This window comes from Geotrypetes seraphini, chromosome 2, assembly GCF_902459505.1.
Source record: "Geotrypetes seraphini chromosome 2, aGeoSer1.1, whole genome shotgun sequence".
NCBI classification, from domain to species: Eukaryota; Metazoa; Chordata; class Amphibia; order Gymnophiona; family Dermophiidae; genus Geotrypetes; species Geotrypetes seraphini.
The window spans coordinates 7,030,740-7,046,171 of NC_047085.1; the positions used below are offsets into that span (position 1 = coordinate 7,030,740).

The following is a 15,432-nucleotide window of genomic DNA, read 5'->3' on the forward strand; positions in this document are numbered from 1 at the left end:
ATGCACTGTGCCGTATGTGAGACAGCGACCCCCTTCAGATAGGCATTCACCGCAAATCTGACATGAATTTAAAGTATCTCCACCTGAGGAGTTAATCTGTGCTATTTTTTGTCAAAATTAAGGGGTATTGAAGCAGATGGAGACTTTTAAAATAAAATCAGAAAATCCAAGCTGGCTACCACAATAACAATTCTGGTGCCTAAAACAGCCCATGTAGAAAAAATGCAGGGAAGGGGTTTTTGGAGGTGGGGGACCTGATCCCTAACCTCAGAAACCTTCAAAAATAAGTTTTAAGGGACCCCCCTCCCCGATTTTCCTCATAGGCTGCCTCGTTATGCCGTGCTGGAGTTGCATAGAGAAACCTCAGATCAGAGATAAGATTTTTGCCTCACACAAGTCTGAAGTCCAACTAATAGTTTGCTTCTTCGGACTACTGTCCAGACCCCGACATGGGACTGGACCTCAGACCTCACCGGAGCCACACAATGTTGTGGGGGGAGAAATGCAGTCCCCCTTAATCCTGGATAAACTGCCACAGGACCAGCTCAGTCTGTGTTCAAGCCCACTGTGGACAAACATGGGGCAAGATTGCTTCCAAGGGTACGGACCCTGAGCTTAGAGAATTGCTGATGCAGACTGGCCACACAGGAAACATGGCATGGTGCCTGTGAACTACAGACCTCAGCCCTGAAAGTCTGTATCTTCTTGCAGTCAGAGATGCCTGGGATCCTCCAACTGGATAACAAAAAACCTAAAAATTAAATAAAGATTAAACTTGAGCAGTAGAGTGGATGGAGCATAAAAACTAAAAGTGGGCTCTCTGCAACCCTTGTGACTCGATGGTCAAGACTTCCAGTCCTGTTGCACAAAGCTCTAAAAACAATTATGTTTGCAAATCATTTTGGAAATCACTCTCATTAGTCTTTTATTCTTTGATTATGGCTTTTTTTTGCTTTTTCTATTATCGTTCTGTACTTTTTTAAAATTACTGTTAACCGAGTCAAGCTCCTCATTTGGTGATGACCCGGTATACAAAGCCAAGTTTTAGTTCAGTTTATTCACTCTCTCACACTGAGGGACATGCTGGAATGCAACAGGGATCATGTCCTACAAGCTTGAAAAATATAGGGAATTTGTTCCTAGAAGATAATTGTATTTCAAAACAACTTGCTATTTTTATAGCATATAACAAAATGCTCCAATATCACATGCTGTTGCCACCTAAAATCTAATCTTCCATGGGATGAATGTTTCGTTTCAGGGATTTTTAGTAAACAAAGGATTAGGAGATCAGGCAGCTGAACACACAGGGAAGCAATGAACTCCTTTAGCTCCTCCCTGGTCCCTCCCATCCTTCAGCTGAACTCACCTGAATTGTTAGTGTCATCGATGTACTTCAGATCATGTCCTACATCAGGAGACTGGAAGACAGACACAAGGAAGACAAGGTAAAGAGGAGAATATAAACATGGACTGTCAACTACAAGCGAGCCACTAAACTCCAGTCCACGCTCCCACCAACCTGAGGCCTGGAGTAGAGACTGCATAGGATATCTAGGGGCCTGATCAGATATGCTATAGCACAAATTATCCAGTGCATTAAGCAACTGAATCCTTTCACTCTCATTACCACCATTCAGCATGCATTGAATCCCTAATCTTTTCTGGAGAGAGAATCTGTGGGAAGGACATGACGTGTCTTCATAGATTCAAGCCCTGGAGAGAGGCCTGCTGCAGGAAAGGCTAAGCACGGCAGTGTCATCTGTGACAAGACACATGCCGTTCCTTCATCAACTCATCAATGAAGTCATCAGAAGACAAACAACTGGCTCAGTCGTCAAATGAGGGTGAACCACATGGCAGAACACAGCGCTAGGGTCTCCAACATCCCAGACACAGACAGGCAGTGGGGCTACAAGCAGTCACAGACACATCACAAAACAGCAAAACCAGATGATTATGAGACTGGTCAAGAGAGCCTCCCCCCCCCACAGAGGAAAGTGGGCCCAAGCTAATAGCTTCTATTTAAAGAATGACACGGGCACAAAGTTTGTCCCCCTGCCCCATCCCTGCAGGCTCAATCTCCGTCCTCACGAGTTCTAACCTTGTCCCCCACCCTGTGGAATTTGTCATCATTTGCATAAGCCTTGAACACTTATGACAATATTCTGTACAACTGTTTATAAATCAGAAACAGAGCTTTTACTTTTGATCTGATTTTGGTACAACCTTCCCAAAGATTCAGTTGTTTCTATGTTTTTACATCATCTGGGACTATAGTAAATGGGTGTAGAAGAGAACGTTAACTATGTAGTAGATGAACAGGAAAATAAGAGTCTATTAAATGCTGGAAATGTTCTTTGATGCTAGCAACGATGGATGAATCTGTTGCAGTAACAGTAAGATTCCTGAGCAACTGGGCACTTGATGGAAGGACGTTGCAGATGGCAGACAAGACACAAATGATGCCATTTAACAAATCCAAAAGCAGCTTCTGCAGGGTTTTCTTTTAATGATTGAATTAAGTTGCCAATTTTCTAAGATGTGTTAAGTTTTGACATATTGATACTAGTCTCAAGTTTAATTAGAGAAAGTTTGTCCCTAACCCCATGGGCTCTGTCCCTGTCCTGCGGGTCCACGTTCCCGTGTCATTCTCTATTTCTACAATGACCCAGCCACAACTCAGTGCATTACTAAGACAAGAGTCACTGCTTCATTTCAGTCCCTAGTGAGACAGAGCAACTATTGACCTGCTGCTTTGCAGGACTGACATGAAGGAGCATCTTCACCCTTTCTCCTCCTCCCACCCCCTAGAGAAGAGCAAGGATCATGTACATCTGCATGTGGTTGACACCCGTCTGCTCCAGGTACATTGCAATTAAAGTAACACCCTCCGTTCCCCCTCTCAAGAAAGTCAGGACATCTCTTCCCCAACTACTGGTTTAATTGCATGACTCTAAAGGGAGGTTGATATGAGGACCAGTCACTGATTAGTTAGGTCTGTGATTATGTAGCAGAGTGACAGTGGAGACAGGCACATGCAGATGGTACCTGGATTTCATAAACAGGTTTGGAAGAAGGAATAGCAGCAAACTCTCTGTAGTCAAACTTCTTTCCAGAAATGGACTGGAAGGGACAGCAAATAAAAGAAAAAGAAGGCAGAGAGAGAGAGAGAGTAAGATATAGCATTAGGCAGCAGAATGCCATGCACCAGCAGGTACTGGCAATGGGCAAACACTGATCTGGAGGGAGGCACTGATCTGCCCATGTGATAGAATTGAGTATGTGATACTAAACACTTTGCCATAATATGGTGGACCTCAGCGTGAGGCACTTCTGTGGGTGTTATTCTAAACACTTTGCATTAGTTATGGTGGAGCTCGGCATGAGACATGTCTATGAGAGTAATACGAAACATTTTGCCTTGCTATCAGAGTTGAATTACTGGGTCAGACCACACTATAAAAAGACTACAAACTCTCCAAAATGTGGCCATTAGATTTCTTGGTAAAGCTGGTAGGTATGAGAGAGTTACCAGTCTTCTAAAAACATTTTTAAAGTCTGACTCTGTATTTTGTTAACCGCATCAAACTGTAAAATTTTGCGGTATACAAATACATTTTTATGTTATGTTATCATTGGCTCTGGTTAAACAAAGAATCACTTCTAAAATCCTCCTGCTGACTTACAAAGCTTATCTATTCGGGTCCCCAGATTACCTTGCTAGTCTCACCATCCCTTACAGTCCAGTCCATCTCCTGCCTAATCCTACCTGGATCACGAAAAGCACATCTTGAGTTCACTCGTCACCGAGCATTCTTTTTCTACTTGGAATACTCTTCCCAACTCTATCTGTAAGATCCTCTCCCTTAAGGAACTGAAGGTAGCTCTCAAGACATGGCTATTCATACAAGCCTTCTCACCTACTTAGCCTAGGGATATGGTTTTCTACTGCAGAATCCTTCTCCTCAATCTCCTATCTCTTACCCCACTTTGTATACTGAATGACTGATATTCTACTTTTCCATCTACACACTGGCGTTTCGTTTTTTATATTTTTTTGGATATATGTTTTGAATTTTTTATGATGCATATTAGAATTTTTGAGACAAGTTATATGTCCCATTGGTTGTCCTCCTTTTACCAGATCTCTGAGATGCCTACTATATCTACATGGAACAGGAAAAACTATGGGAATATCCACACAAATAAACTAGGATGGCAAGAACACGGCCTCTATTGAAAACACATGAATTCCAACATGGAACAGAAATCAAACAGTAGACCCAACATGGGCCATGGTTCAGCTAAGAGACCCTTCCTCAGGGGTCCTCAAACAAATATTAAGTTTCAGGTTTCAAGTGTTAAAATGTTCATGTTAATTTTTTTTTTTTTTTTTTTTAAAGGCAATAAAAAGTTAAGCAAACAGTACGATGTCTCGGAATATGCAAATTTTGTTTGTTAAAAACATTAGATCTTATACAGATAGAGCAATTTTGGTCTATCCATATAAAATACAAAAGATTAGAGAACACAGAACATAGTCCTTAAAGACACCTCTCTGGACCCTTCCAAAAGGAAAAGAGATCATGTATAAAAAACATTTATAATACTTGATGAATCGCTTGGATTTTGGACTGGCCAACTCTAAGCGATAATGCAAATTTATCAATAAATAAAAAACAGGATAAATAAATGTGCACATTCTACAAGAAAAATACAAAAACACAAATGAGTGACCATGAGATACACAGAAGATAATATATAAACACAATAGGAAATGCAATGCTATATACAGCAGTTCATAATATAAAAATAGATAACTGAATAAATATTCTGTTACAGTTCTAAAAGAAATTCCTAAGTAAGAATATTTGCAGCCAAATTTAACTGGCTATCAAACTAAGCCCTTGTGTAATAATGCTGAGTTGGGCAGAAGCAACCAATTCTACCTCTCCTTAACTAAAGGAGTAAATCCCCAGAGCTCACCCCAACAATGACTTAGAAGTTGGCCACCCAGATAAAATCTGACTAGAAAAGAGAAAGCCTTGGCTCTCAGCCAGCACCAGAAGCTGGTCACTTACACAAGGTTAGAAGCCTTGATTATAGCTTGCACTTCTCTGTACTGTGGGGTACAGAGGCCTAGTACTTAGATGATACGGAGATAGTCTCAATGTTAGAAGAGAAACAAGAGGACAAATAAAGGCCAAATGGCCCATCCATAGCATCTACTTTCTCCTCCAATCCCACAATTTCTTGAATTTAGACACAGTCTGTCTCCACCATCTCTACCGGGAGACTATTCCACACATCTACCACACTTTCTGTAAAAAAAATATGTCCTTAGATTATTCCTGAGCCTATCACCTCAACTTCATCCCATGTCCTCTTACTTTGCAGTTTCCATTCAACTCATGCGTATTTACACCACATCGGTATTTAAACATCTCTGTCATATCTCCCAGTTTTCCTCCAAAGTATTGAGCTATCAGATTTGCATCCAATCTCTCCAAGTGCCAAAGATCCTTTTTTTACTGTTCACATAAATTCTGGTCCATTGTCCTCAGGTGAGTGTCTTGGCCCAATCAGATCACATATTCCTCTTTATCCAGAAGGTGAAAAGAAGGCCTAGAGAACACTTTGTTGTGTGTCAGTTCACACACTATTCCTTATGGTTACAGGCACCAAATAAGGTGCCCATGAGGTCTTATTGCGTTCTTGTGTCATCATAAATCTTCACAACTTTGCACACAATGATGAAGTGCAGATGGTTGCTTCTTGGTTTACTAGTATTCTTGGGATGGCAATCAGAATGTAAATGTAGGAAGCAGGGAGGCAACCATAACAGTTTGGTTCTGGCCTAGTCAATGAATGTTTCATAGGCCTCAGTTGCACAAAATATGACACACTGGGGACACCCCCTACAATCCCTATAAGTTTCTATACTGAGATCAAAATGGTCTATGCATTTCATGAGTTTGTTTGGTTTGTGCACACAGACTGGGCAGCATATAGTGAGCTTTAACTCATATTAAAGCCCTGGTTCTAGCTTTCAAGACATTCCACAAGATGGCACCAAGCTACATAGCACCAAAACTAAAAATTTATGTCCCCAACCAATCACTGAGATCCCAAGCAGAAAAACGGCTAGCCATTCCACCCAGACGCTCACTCACATCTGAAACAGCCTGAAAACACTCTTATTCCCATTTCATACCCAGATTATGGCACATCGTTAAACAGTCTATGGAACTTCAGGAAGGCCTTGAAAACCTTCCTCTTTACAAACCCAGCTCCTTAGCTTACGTCTGCATTCCTGACTGACCCTTACGGCGGTCCACAAACCCACAAAGCTATTTTACCTTATGTTAGGCTGTGTCCATACGGAAAATGATGTAATTTAAACCACAACAGGCTATGTATTTTCGGAAAATGCTGCAATTTTAAAACACCCTATGTCCACTAAGTTTATATTTCCAAATCTGTATGTTAAGAAATTCATATCTCTGTGTACACCAAATTTATTTTTCCCTCCTTTGGGAGGATGGGCTAAATAAATAAAAATATTTATATTGGTTTGAGTATTGCTCACGCTAACATTCAGGTATATTGGCTTTTTGGGCACTTTGTTTTCACAGATTCCACAACTTTGGGGGGTCTTATTAGGTGATTCACAATTTTGCATTTTTTAAATTTACTTCATTAGTGTTCCTTGCACAACAATACCTCATGCAACATTTGTACAGTCATGTGAAAAAATTAGGATATCCCATGAAATATTCAGTTCTTTCTTAAGAAATGATCGCATATCAATATCAAATCTTGTTTTTATTTATCTCTGGAAAAGAAAGTGATGTACTTGAAGGTTAACAACAACAATTTTCCTTGATTTACTCATGAAACAAAAGATATCCACAAAAATGTGTATTCTAACTGAGGAATAAATTAGTACACCCCCACATATCCTCCCACTTGAAGTGGCTTAAATCACACACATGTTTATCACATCAGGTGCAAATGATTAGAACATCGTTACTTAGCATTTTGAAGTAGATTTCCCCTACTTAAACCTCAGACATTTAGTTTGGTGTGCTCATGACTGCTGCAGTGAGCATGAACACCATGGTGAGATCAAAAGATTTGTCTGAGGCCTTCAGAAAGAAGATTGTAGCAGTTTATAAGTCTGGTAAGGGAATTAAAAAGGTCAAGTGGAGGACTTTCCAAACAACTGCTAACATTCTCAGGTCTAGCTGTCCAAGCAAGTTGACCCCCAGAGCACACCGTAAGATGCTAAAAGAAGTCTCCAAAAACCCTAAAATGTCATCATGGGACCTACAGCAGGCTCTTTCTACTGTTGAAGTGAAAATGTATGCCTCTACAATCAGAAGAGACTGCACAAATTTAACTTGCATGGGAGGTGTGCAAGGAGGAAACCTTTGCTCTCTAAGAGAAACATCAATGTCAGACTGAAGTTTACCAGAGAGAACGTAGACAAACACCAGGACTTCTAGAATAGTGTTCTATGGACAGATGAGTTTAAAATTGAATTATTTGGACATCAGAAAAAAGTACACCAATTACAGCATTCCAGGAAAAGAACTTCATACCAACTGTAAAGAATGGAGGTGGAGGTGTCATGATGCAGCAGGACCTGGCCAGCTCACCATCATAGAATCCACCATGAGGGCGTGGCTTAGCGTGCACACAAAATGGTCGTGTGATCGCAGCGCTTCTCTTACCTGGGCAACTGTTGAATAAATAAAGATTTCCTTTTAAACTGTTTTCGGCTGAAAACATTGGAGAGGACAGCGGGAGCATGGCGAGCACCCGACAGAGTAAGAGTGAAACCGGAGGGGCTGTGAAAAGGCAGAAGCAGGATCAAATTACCCCGAGTAAGGTTCCGCTTCCTGCTGATGTATCAGAGGAGTTAAGCAAAGCTGAAGTTATGGGGGAACTGAGGCAAATCAAACAAATGCTGACAGAGACTGTGAGTAATATGGCAGAACTGAAGGAAGAAATCCTGAATATACACAGACAAATGGAAGTAGCTAATAAAAGAACAACAGAGTTAGAAGTTAAAATGGAGAGCTTAGAATGTGAAGGAAAAAGATGCAAAAATGACAGTTTGGAAATAATTCAATTGAAAAGTCAGCTGGAAGATTACGAAAACCATGGAAGAAGAAAGAATATAAAACTTTTTGGAATACAGGAAAATTTGGAAGGGAAAAATGCAATACAGTTTTTAGAAAATTTAATTCCTAGATTATTGCAGTTGGATTTCAAACAGCCTTTGGAAATAGAACGGGCGCACAGGATTCCAATAAAGAGTCTGGAAAATCAAGGGAGACCAAGACCATTAATATTCAAGATGTTAAGATACCAGCAAGCAATAAAAAAGATAAAAACTTAAACTATAAAGGATCCAAAATATGGTTTTTACCAGACTTTGCTAAAAATACAGCAAATATTAGGAAGAAATTCCTTGATCTGAGATCTCAATTAAAGGAAAAAGGATATAAGTATGGGTTATATTACCCAGCAAAAATGAGGGTATCTTGTGGGGATAAATCTTTGTATTTTGTTGATCCGGAAAAACTAAAGACCTTTCTTTCAAAATCAGAACCTATGTCATTTTAGCACAATGGGTGTTGAAATGAAGGGATAAATACTAAGACTGGATTGGTGGATATTGAACAAAAAATTAAATATAAAGAACTATGGGACTTTTGTTTGTTGGAAAAAGAAGAATATGCAACAAAGAACAGGAAATAAAAATGGACAAGTGAAAAAGAAAATAAAAGAATGTAAAGAAGAAAGAAGGATAGACTGGAAAGACATTAAAGTGAAGTTATTAGACTGAACTTTTAGGAGACTGAAAGATGGATGGTTGGAGTAAAGAATGAACAAGAAGGATTAAAGGACTGGACAAATTAACACAAAAGGAAAAGTGAAGACTGAATAGGAAAATAAATAGATGTGAAGAAGAAGAAAGCAGGACTGATAGACTAAAAGGATATTATAAAAAAAAAAAAAAAAAAGAATGACAATTGGCAGTCAAAAGTCTTTAAGAGTGGATGGATGGAGATAAGAAATAAACATGAAAGTTCAGTTTATTTAATAAGTCAGAAAAGGAGAAAGTAAAGAATGAAAGGACAATAAGGAAAAGATTGCAGAATGGACTAATGATAGAAAGGACAAGTTATATGATATTTAAATGCAAGTAAAGGAAAGGAAAATGAATAATATAAAAGAAAGATACATAAGAATTTATTGGTAGCTGAAGGAATGTAAAGATTGATGTTGTGATAATATAGTTTTAAAAAGATTGGATTTAATTTGGAGAAGAGGAAATATAAAAAGGGGGAGGAAAAAATTATTTTGAAAATGAAATACAAATGTTTAAATACAAATAGAGGATAAAAACTTATAAAATTGAAGTTTGTTTTTTTTTAACAGAAATATATGAAGAGATGGATATTTGTTGTTGGATATTTAAAGGAGGATAGGAGAAGATGGATTAGATAATATAAGATATAGGAAAATGATACTTTTTATTAAATATATGACTATGATAGAATTTTCTTGAATGAAATAAAATGTTGGGGGAATGAATTAGAGATTGGTGAAATGATAAAAATGCATTAATGGAATGTTAGGAAATAAATATGGTTATGTGACTAAAGGTTAAATAATAGATAGAGAAATTAATTACTTTAAAATGGAAAAAAAAAGAAAAAAGGTTTTATGATTAGAAGAGAGATATAATTAGATATATTGTGGAGAGGTAGTGAGTTTGTCTCAATAAAGGATAAAGGGGTTATTAATAAATATTGGTTGCCTGGGGGGGAGGGGGGAAGTTGGGATTACTGTCCAATGTGTGTCCTTAAGCAGTCATTATATTGGGGAGGGAGGGGTGGGAAGAAGGTGGGTATTAAAGATATTACTAGGATGATTAAGGAAAAGATTAATAAGGGATTGGGTAATTTGGAGGTAAGAATGTGTGCCATGGGGAGAAGTTTTTTAGATCTTAGTTATGGAAGAAGGGAAGAGGAAGATTATGATAAGGAGTATAAAATATATTATGTCTTTTAAGATATTTTCTATTAATGTCAATGGCCTGAATCATGTAATCAAAAGGAAAAAGGTATTATCATTTTTAAAGAAGCAAAACGCGGATGTTTATTGTCTGCAGGAGACCCATCTTAATATAAAGGAATCACAGAAACTAACGGGTGGGTGGGTGAAAGAATGTTTTTTTGCTCCAGCAGAGGGTAAAAAAGCAGGAGTAGCAGTTCTTATAAATAAAAAGTGTATGGCCAATTTTAAGATAGTAAATTCGGACCCACATGGAAGATGGCTACATGTTGATATAAGTATGGGAAATAATGCCCTGACGTTGTTCAATATATATGCCCCTAATTCGAATCAATCAGAATTCTTTAAAAAATTGCAGAGTATGTTGTTACCACTGGCTGCTTCTAATTTAGTGGTGGCTGGAGATTTTAATGCTGTAATGGATCCATTAATGGATAAAAAACCAGGTAAAAGTATAAAATCTTTAGGTTTAGATAATTTGGTTCAATCATGTGATTTGAAGGATATATGGCGTATTCTTCATTTTAATGATCAGGAATTTTCATTTTGTTCACAGGTTCATAAATCATTTTCAAGAATAGATTATATTTTTATTTCATCACATAAGGTGCAGCAAGTGATTAAGGCTTCCATTGATCCCATTATCATTTCGGATCATTCGGGAGTATGGATAGATTTACAATTAGATCAATTAGAAAATAGAAGACCTCTTTGGAGATTTGATAATGCATTGCTTGTGGATGAAAAATTTTTGGAAAATTTTAAAACACTAATTAGTGATTTCTTTCAAATTAATTTAGTGGAAGATACATCTATTGAAAATGTATGGGATGCTTTTAAAGCGACTATGAAAGGTCATATTATATCATATTCGGCTTTTGTTAGGAAACAGATTAAAAAACAGTATATAGAGTTAGAAAAAGAAATTAAAATACTAGAAACTAAATTGGTAAGCAAATGGGAACATGATGTATTACAAGCTCTTTTGAAAGCAAAAGGTAAATATAACGAATTAGCTTCAAAAATGATAAGAGACTTGTTTTCCAAACAGACAATGTATTATGGAAATTCTAATAAGGCGGGAAGATTATTGGCAAATTATCTTAAAGCAAAAAAAAGAAGAACTAACATTAATGGGATAAAAGATGATAATGGTATAATAACCAATCAAACGGATATAATTTTAAAGCAATTTCTAAAATTTTATAAGGACCTGTATTCTTCCGAGCCTTATTTGGAGAGGCAAAAAGATGGTAAAAATTTTTTAGATTTAATTATTGGACCTAAGGTTCCTGATCATATAAAACGGAGTTTAGATGAACCTATATCATTAAAAGAATTAGAAACAGCGTTGAGATCTCTTAGAACCTAACGGATGTAGCGGTATATAAGAAATAAATTACATTACATTACATTAGAGTTGGATCCGCTCCAGGTGGTGATGGTTATACAGTAGAATTTTATAAAACATTTCAAAATGTCCTTTCCCCATATTTACTAAATTTATATCAGACACAACTTATAAAAGGTGATATTAAAGGTACTATGGCTGAATCAATAGTAATTGTTTTGCCTAAGCCAAATAAAGATCCTACTTTGGTTTCAGACTACAGGCCTATATCTTTAATAAATGTGGATAATAAACTTTTGGCGAAAATTTTGTCTTTGAGATTAGCCAAAGCTCTCCCACATATTATAGACACGCATCAGACGGGTTTCGTTGCTAAAAGACATTCCTCTAATAACTCTAGATTATTGTTTCATATGTTAAATTTATCAAAAAAAATGGATGAACCGGCTTTTACAGTTTCCTTGGATGCAGAAAAAGCGTTTGATAAGGTAGAATGGAATTTTATGTATCAGGCTTTAGAATGGTTTGGTATAGGTTCTGGATTTATACAAATAGTAAAAACATTGTATAGCTTCCCGATTGCAAGATTAAATATTAATAATAATATATCTGATGGTTTTCAATTGCAGAGGGGAGTTAGACAAGGTTGTCCTTTATCTCCTTTGTTATTTGATGTTGTATTAGAACCCTTATTGTTAGCAATACAGCAAGCAAGGGGGATACAGGGTATTCCATATTCTGATATGGAATATAAAATTTTGGCTTATGCGGATGATATTTTACTTTATTTGAGGAATCCAGAGTCTACCTTATCTTGTCTATTGGAATTAATTGATATGTTTGGCAAATTTTCAGGTTATAAAATTAATTGGAGTAAGTCTGAACTTATACCTTTAAATGTTCATTGTGTAAAAGGATTATTTGACGCTTTTCCGTTCATATGGAAAGAAGAAGGATTTAAATATCTTGGCATTCATGTTAAAAATACAATTGAAGATACAGTAAAAGAAAATGAAAAATTTGTATTGAAAAGAGTTACAGAGTTATGTGAGCAATGGAATCCGTTACATCTTTCTTGGTGGGGGAGAGTTCAAACTATTAAAATGATGATCTTGCCTGTAGTTTGCTACCAAATGAGTATGATACCTATTTATTTTCAGGGGTCCTTTTATAAAAAGCTTAATAGCATTTTAACGAAATTTCTTTGGCTTGGTAAAACGCATAGAATAGCTTTGGTATCTTTGCAAAAATCAATTAAGGAGGGAGGGGTAAATTTTCCAAATTTTTATAGGTACCATCAAGCCTATATTTTACGTCAGGGTATGTATTGGATCCTCCCAGAACTGATAGATAATGCACCGGATTGGTTATATTTGGAATGGCGCCTTATGTTTCCCCTAAATTTAGTTCATCTTCCAAGTATCAACATGCCTAGAAGATACAGAGAAAATAAGATATTAATGGATACTTGGAAAACGTTGAGGTTTATTAGTAAATTAACACCTGTCCCAATAAACAAGTCAACTAATCAGTCTTTATGGATAAACTCCAAGATTAAAATTGGCGGAGCTCAAATCCTTTGGAAGGAATGGATTATTGCAGGCATTAGATCTCTGAATGATGTTATTTCGGAAGGTAAACTGCTGGAATTTTCACAATTGCAACATAGATTTGGTCTTAGTAAAAAACAAAGTTTTAAATGGTTGCAATTGAAGCAGGCCATTCAGGTTGGGTTCCCTGAATGGAAAACATTGAATAATCAATATAGTTTAGAGTTCTTATGCTTCCAAGCAGACTTCCTAGGGCATCAAGCTGCATTGTGGTATAAATTAATATCTGGATATTTGAATAAAAAACCAAAAAATGATCTAAGAGACATTTGGAGCATTGAGATTAAGCATCAAATTACTGCATCTCAATGGCCACTAATTTGGTCTTGGAGAATGAGATGTACAATGTCAGCATCTATGAGACAAACTTGGTTCTTTTTATTACATAGAGCTTTTTGGACCCCTACACGTTTGCAAAAATTAGATAGTTCTAAGTCCAATAAATGCTGGCACTGTAATCTGGAACCAGGGACGTTGGATCATTTACTATATCATTGTCCCTACATTAAAAGTTTTTTGAATGCAATTTGGCCACAAATTAATAAATTGATGGAAAATCATGTAGCAATATCATATGATACAGTGTTATTTGGAATGATGATGAGAAAAAAAAGTCAAATTTCACCAGAAAATAACAAGCTTTTACTAGTCATGACAGGGGTTGCCATTCAGCATATAACCAATAACTGGAAGAATCATAGTAACCTTAATTATACATTTTGGTGGAATACAATTTGTCATATATTCAAAATGGAAAGAGTAATAGCAATGCAAAGAGGGACATATCCTAAATTTTTTTTTTTTTTTTTAAATTTTTATTTATAGATTTTCCATTCTTACAGCATCTGAATCATATTAAATATAATTAATTATTACATATATAGTATACTATCATTAATAAGTCATATGTTTTAAAATATATTATGATAAAGATTATACATTAACATATAAATATATTTCCCATCCCTTTTTTATATAACATTTTTCCAATTATTAATCAAATCCCACCCCATTCATATAAAATTTTTATCAATGTGCTAAGAAATCTAATCATTAGAATAATTGGTCAATGGTTGCCAAATTTTCTTGAAATTAAGAAGATTCCCTTGTTGTAACGCTAATATTTTTTCCATTTTATAAATATGACAGACAGAATTCCACCAAAACGTATAATTTAATTTGGTGTAATCTTTCCAGTTTTGAGTAATTTGTTGCATGGCGACTCCTGTCAATATTAATAATAGCTTGTTATTATTTGCTGAAATTGGACTCTTAGTTCTCATTGCAGTGCCAAATAATATGGTGTCATATGAGAGTCCAACATAATTTTCTAGTAACTTATTAATTTGGGGCCAAATTGAATTCCAAAATGCGTTTACACAGGGACAGAAAAAAATTAAATGATCTAACGTCCCTACTTCCAATTTACAATGCCAGCATCTATTAGATCTAGTACTATCTATCTTTTGCAGGCGCGTTGGGGTCCAGAACACTCTATGTAATAAGAACAACCATGTTTGATTCATAGATGCTGACCTTGTAGATCTTAATCTCCAGGACCAAAATCGTGGCCATTGAGACTCAGAAATTGTCTGACCAATCTCAATACTCCAAATATCCCTAAGACCTGTTTTCTTTTTTTTATTTAAAAATCCGTATATCAATTTGTACCATTTTGCGGCTTGGTGACCCAAAAAATCCGTCTGGAAACATAGAACCTGTAGACTATATTGATTATTAAGATTTTTCCATTCAGGGAACCCTACCTGAATGGCCTGCTTCAACTGCATCCATTTAAAATATTGTGTTTTATTTAATCCAAATTTATTTTGCAATTGTGAAAAACTAAGCAGTGAACCTTCTGAAATGACATCATTCAATGTTCGTATTCCTGCATTTATCCATTGTTTCCAGACGATTTTAAATCCGCCAATTCTGATCCTGGAGTTTACCCATATTGATTGATTTAGAGATTTAGCAATAGGTTCTGGTGACAGATTACTGATGTATCTCAATGTTTTCCAAGTATCAAATAAAATTCTGTGGTCTTTGTATCTTTTAGGCATTGTTATAGTTATTAACTGTTCTGGATATAAAGGGAACAGGAGCCGCCATTCTAAATACAGCCAATCTGGTACATTTTCTAAAAGATCTGGGAGGATCCAATACATACCCTGTCTTAAAATATAGGCTTGATGATACCTATAAAAATTTGGAAAATTTACCCCCCCTTCCATAATTGGTCTTTGTAATGATACTAAAGCGATTCTTGGTCTTTTCCCACACCAAACAAATTTTGTAAGAATATTGTTAAGTTTTTTATAAAAAGACCCCTGAAAAAATATTGGAATCATACTCATTTGGTAACATACCACA

At 36.3% G+C, this 15,432-nt stretch overlaps 1 protein-coding gene across 1 annotated transcript in view; it reads right to left on the minus strand.

The window, feature by feature from the left end:
• Positions 1–15,432, minus strand: part of LOC117355921 (protein scribble homolog) — a 53,242-nt gene that overhangs the window by 14,994 nt on the left and 22,816 nt on the right. The window contains exons 4-5 of the mRNA XM_033935053.1: positions 3,052–3,126; positions 1,370–1,421 (exon numbers count right to left, since the gene is read on the minus strand). Coding sequence (XP_033790944.1) covers positions 1,370–1,421; positions 3,052–3,126 — 127 coding nt within the window. The remainder of the gene's footprint in view (positions 1–1,369; positions 1,422–3,051; positions 3,127–15,432) is intronic.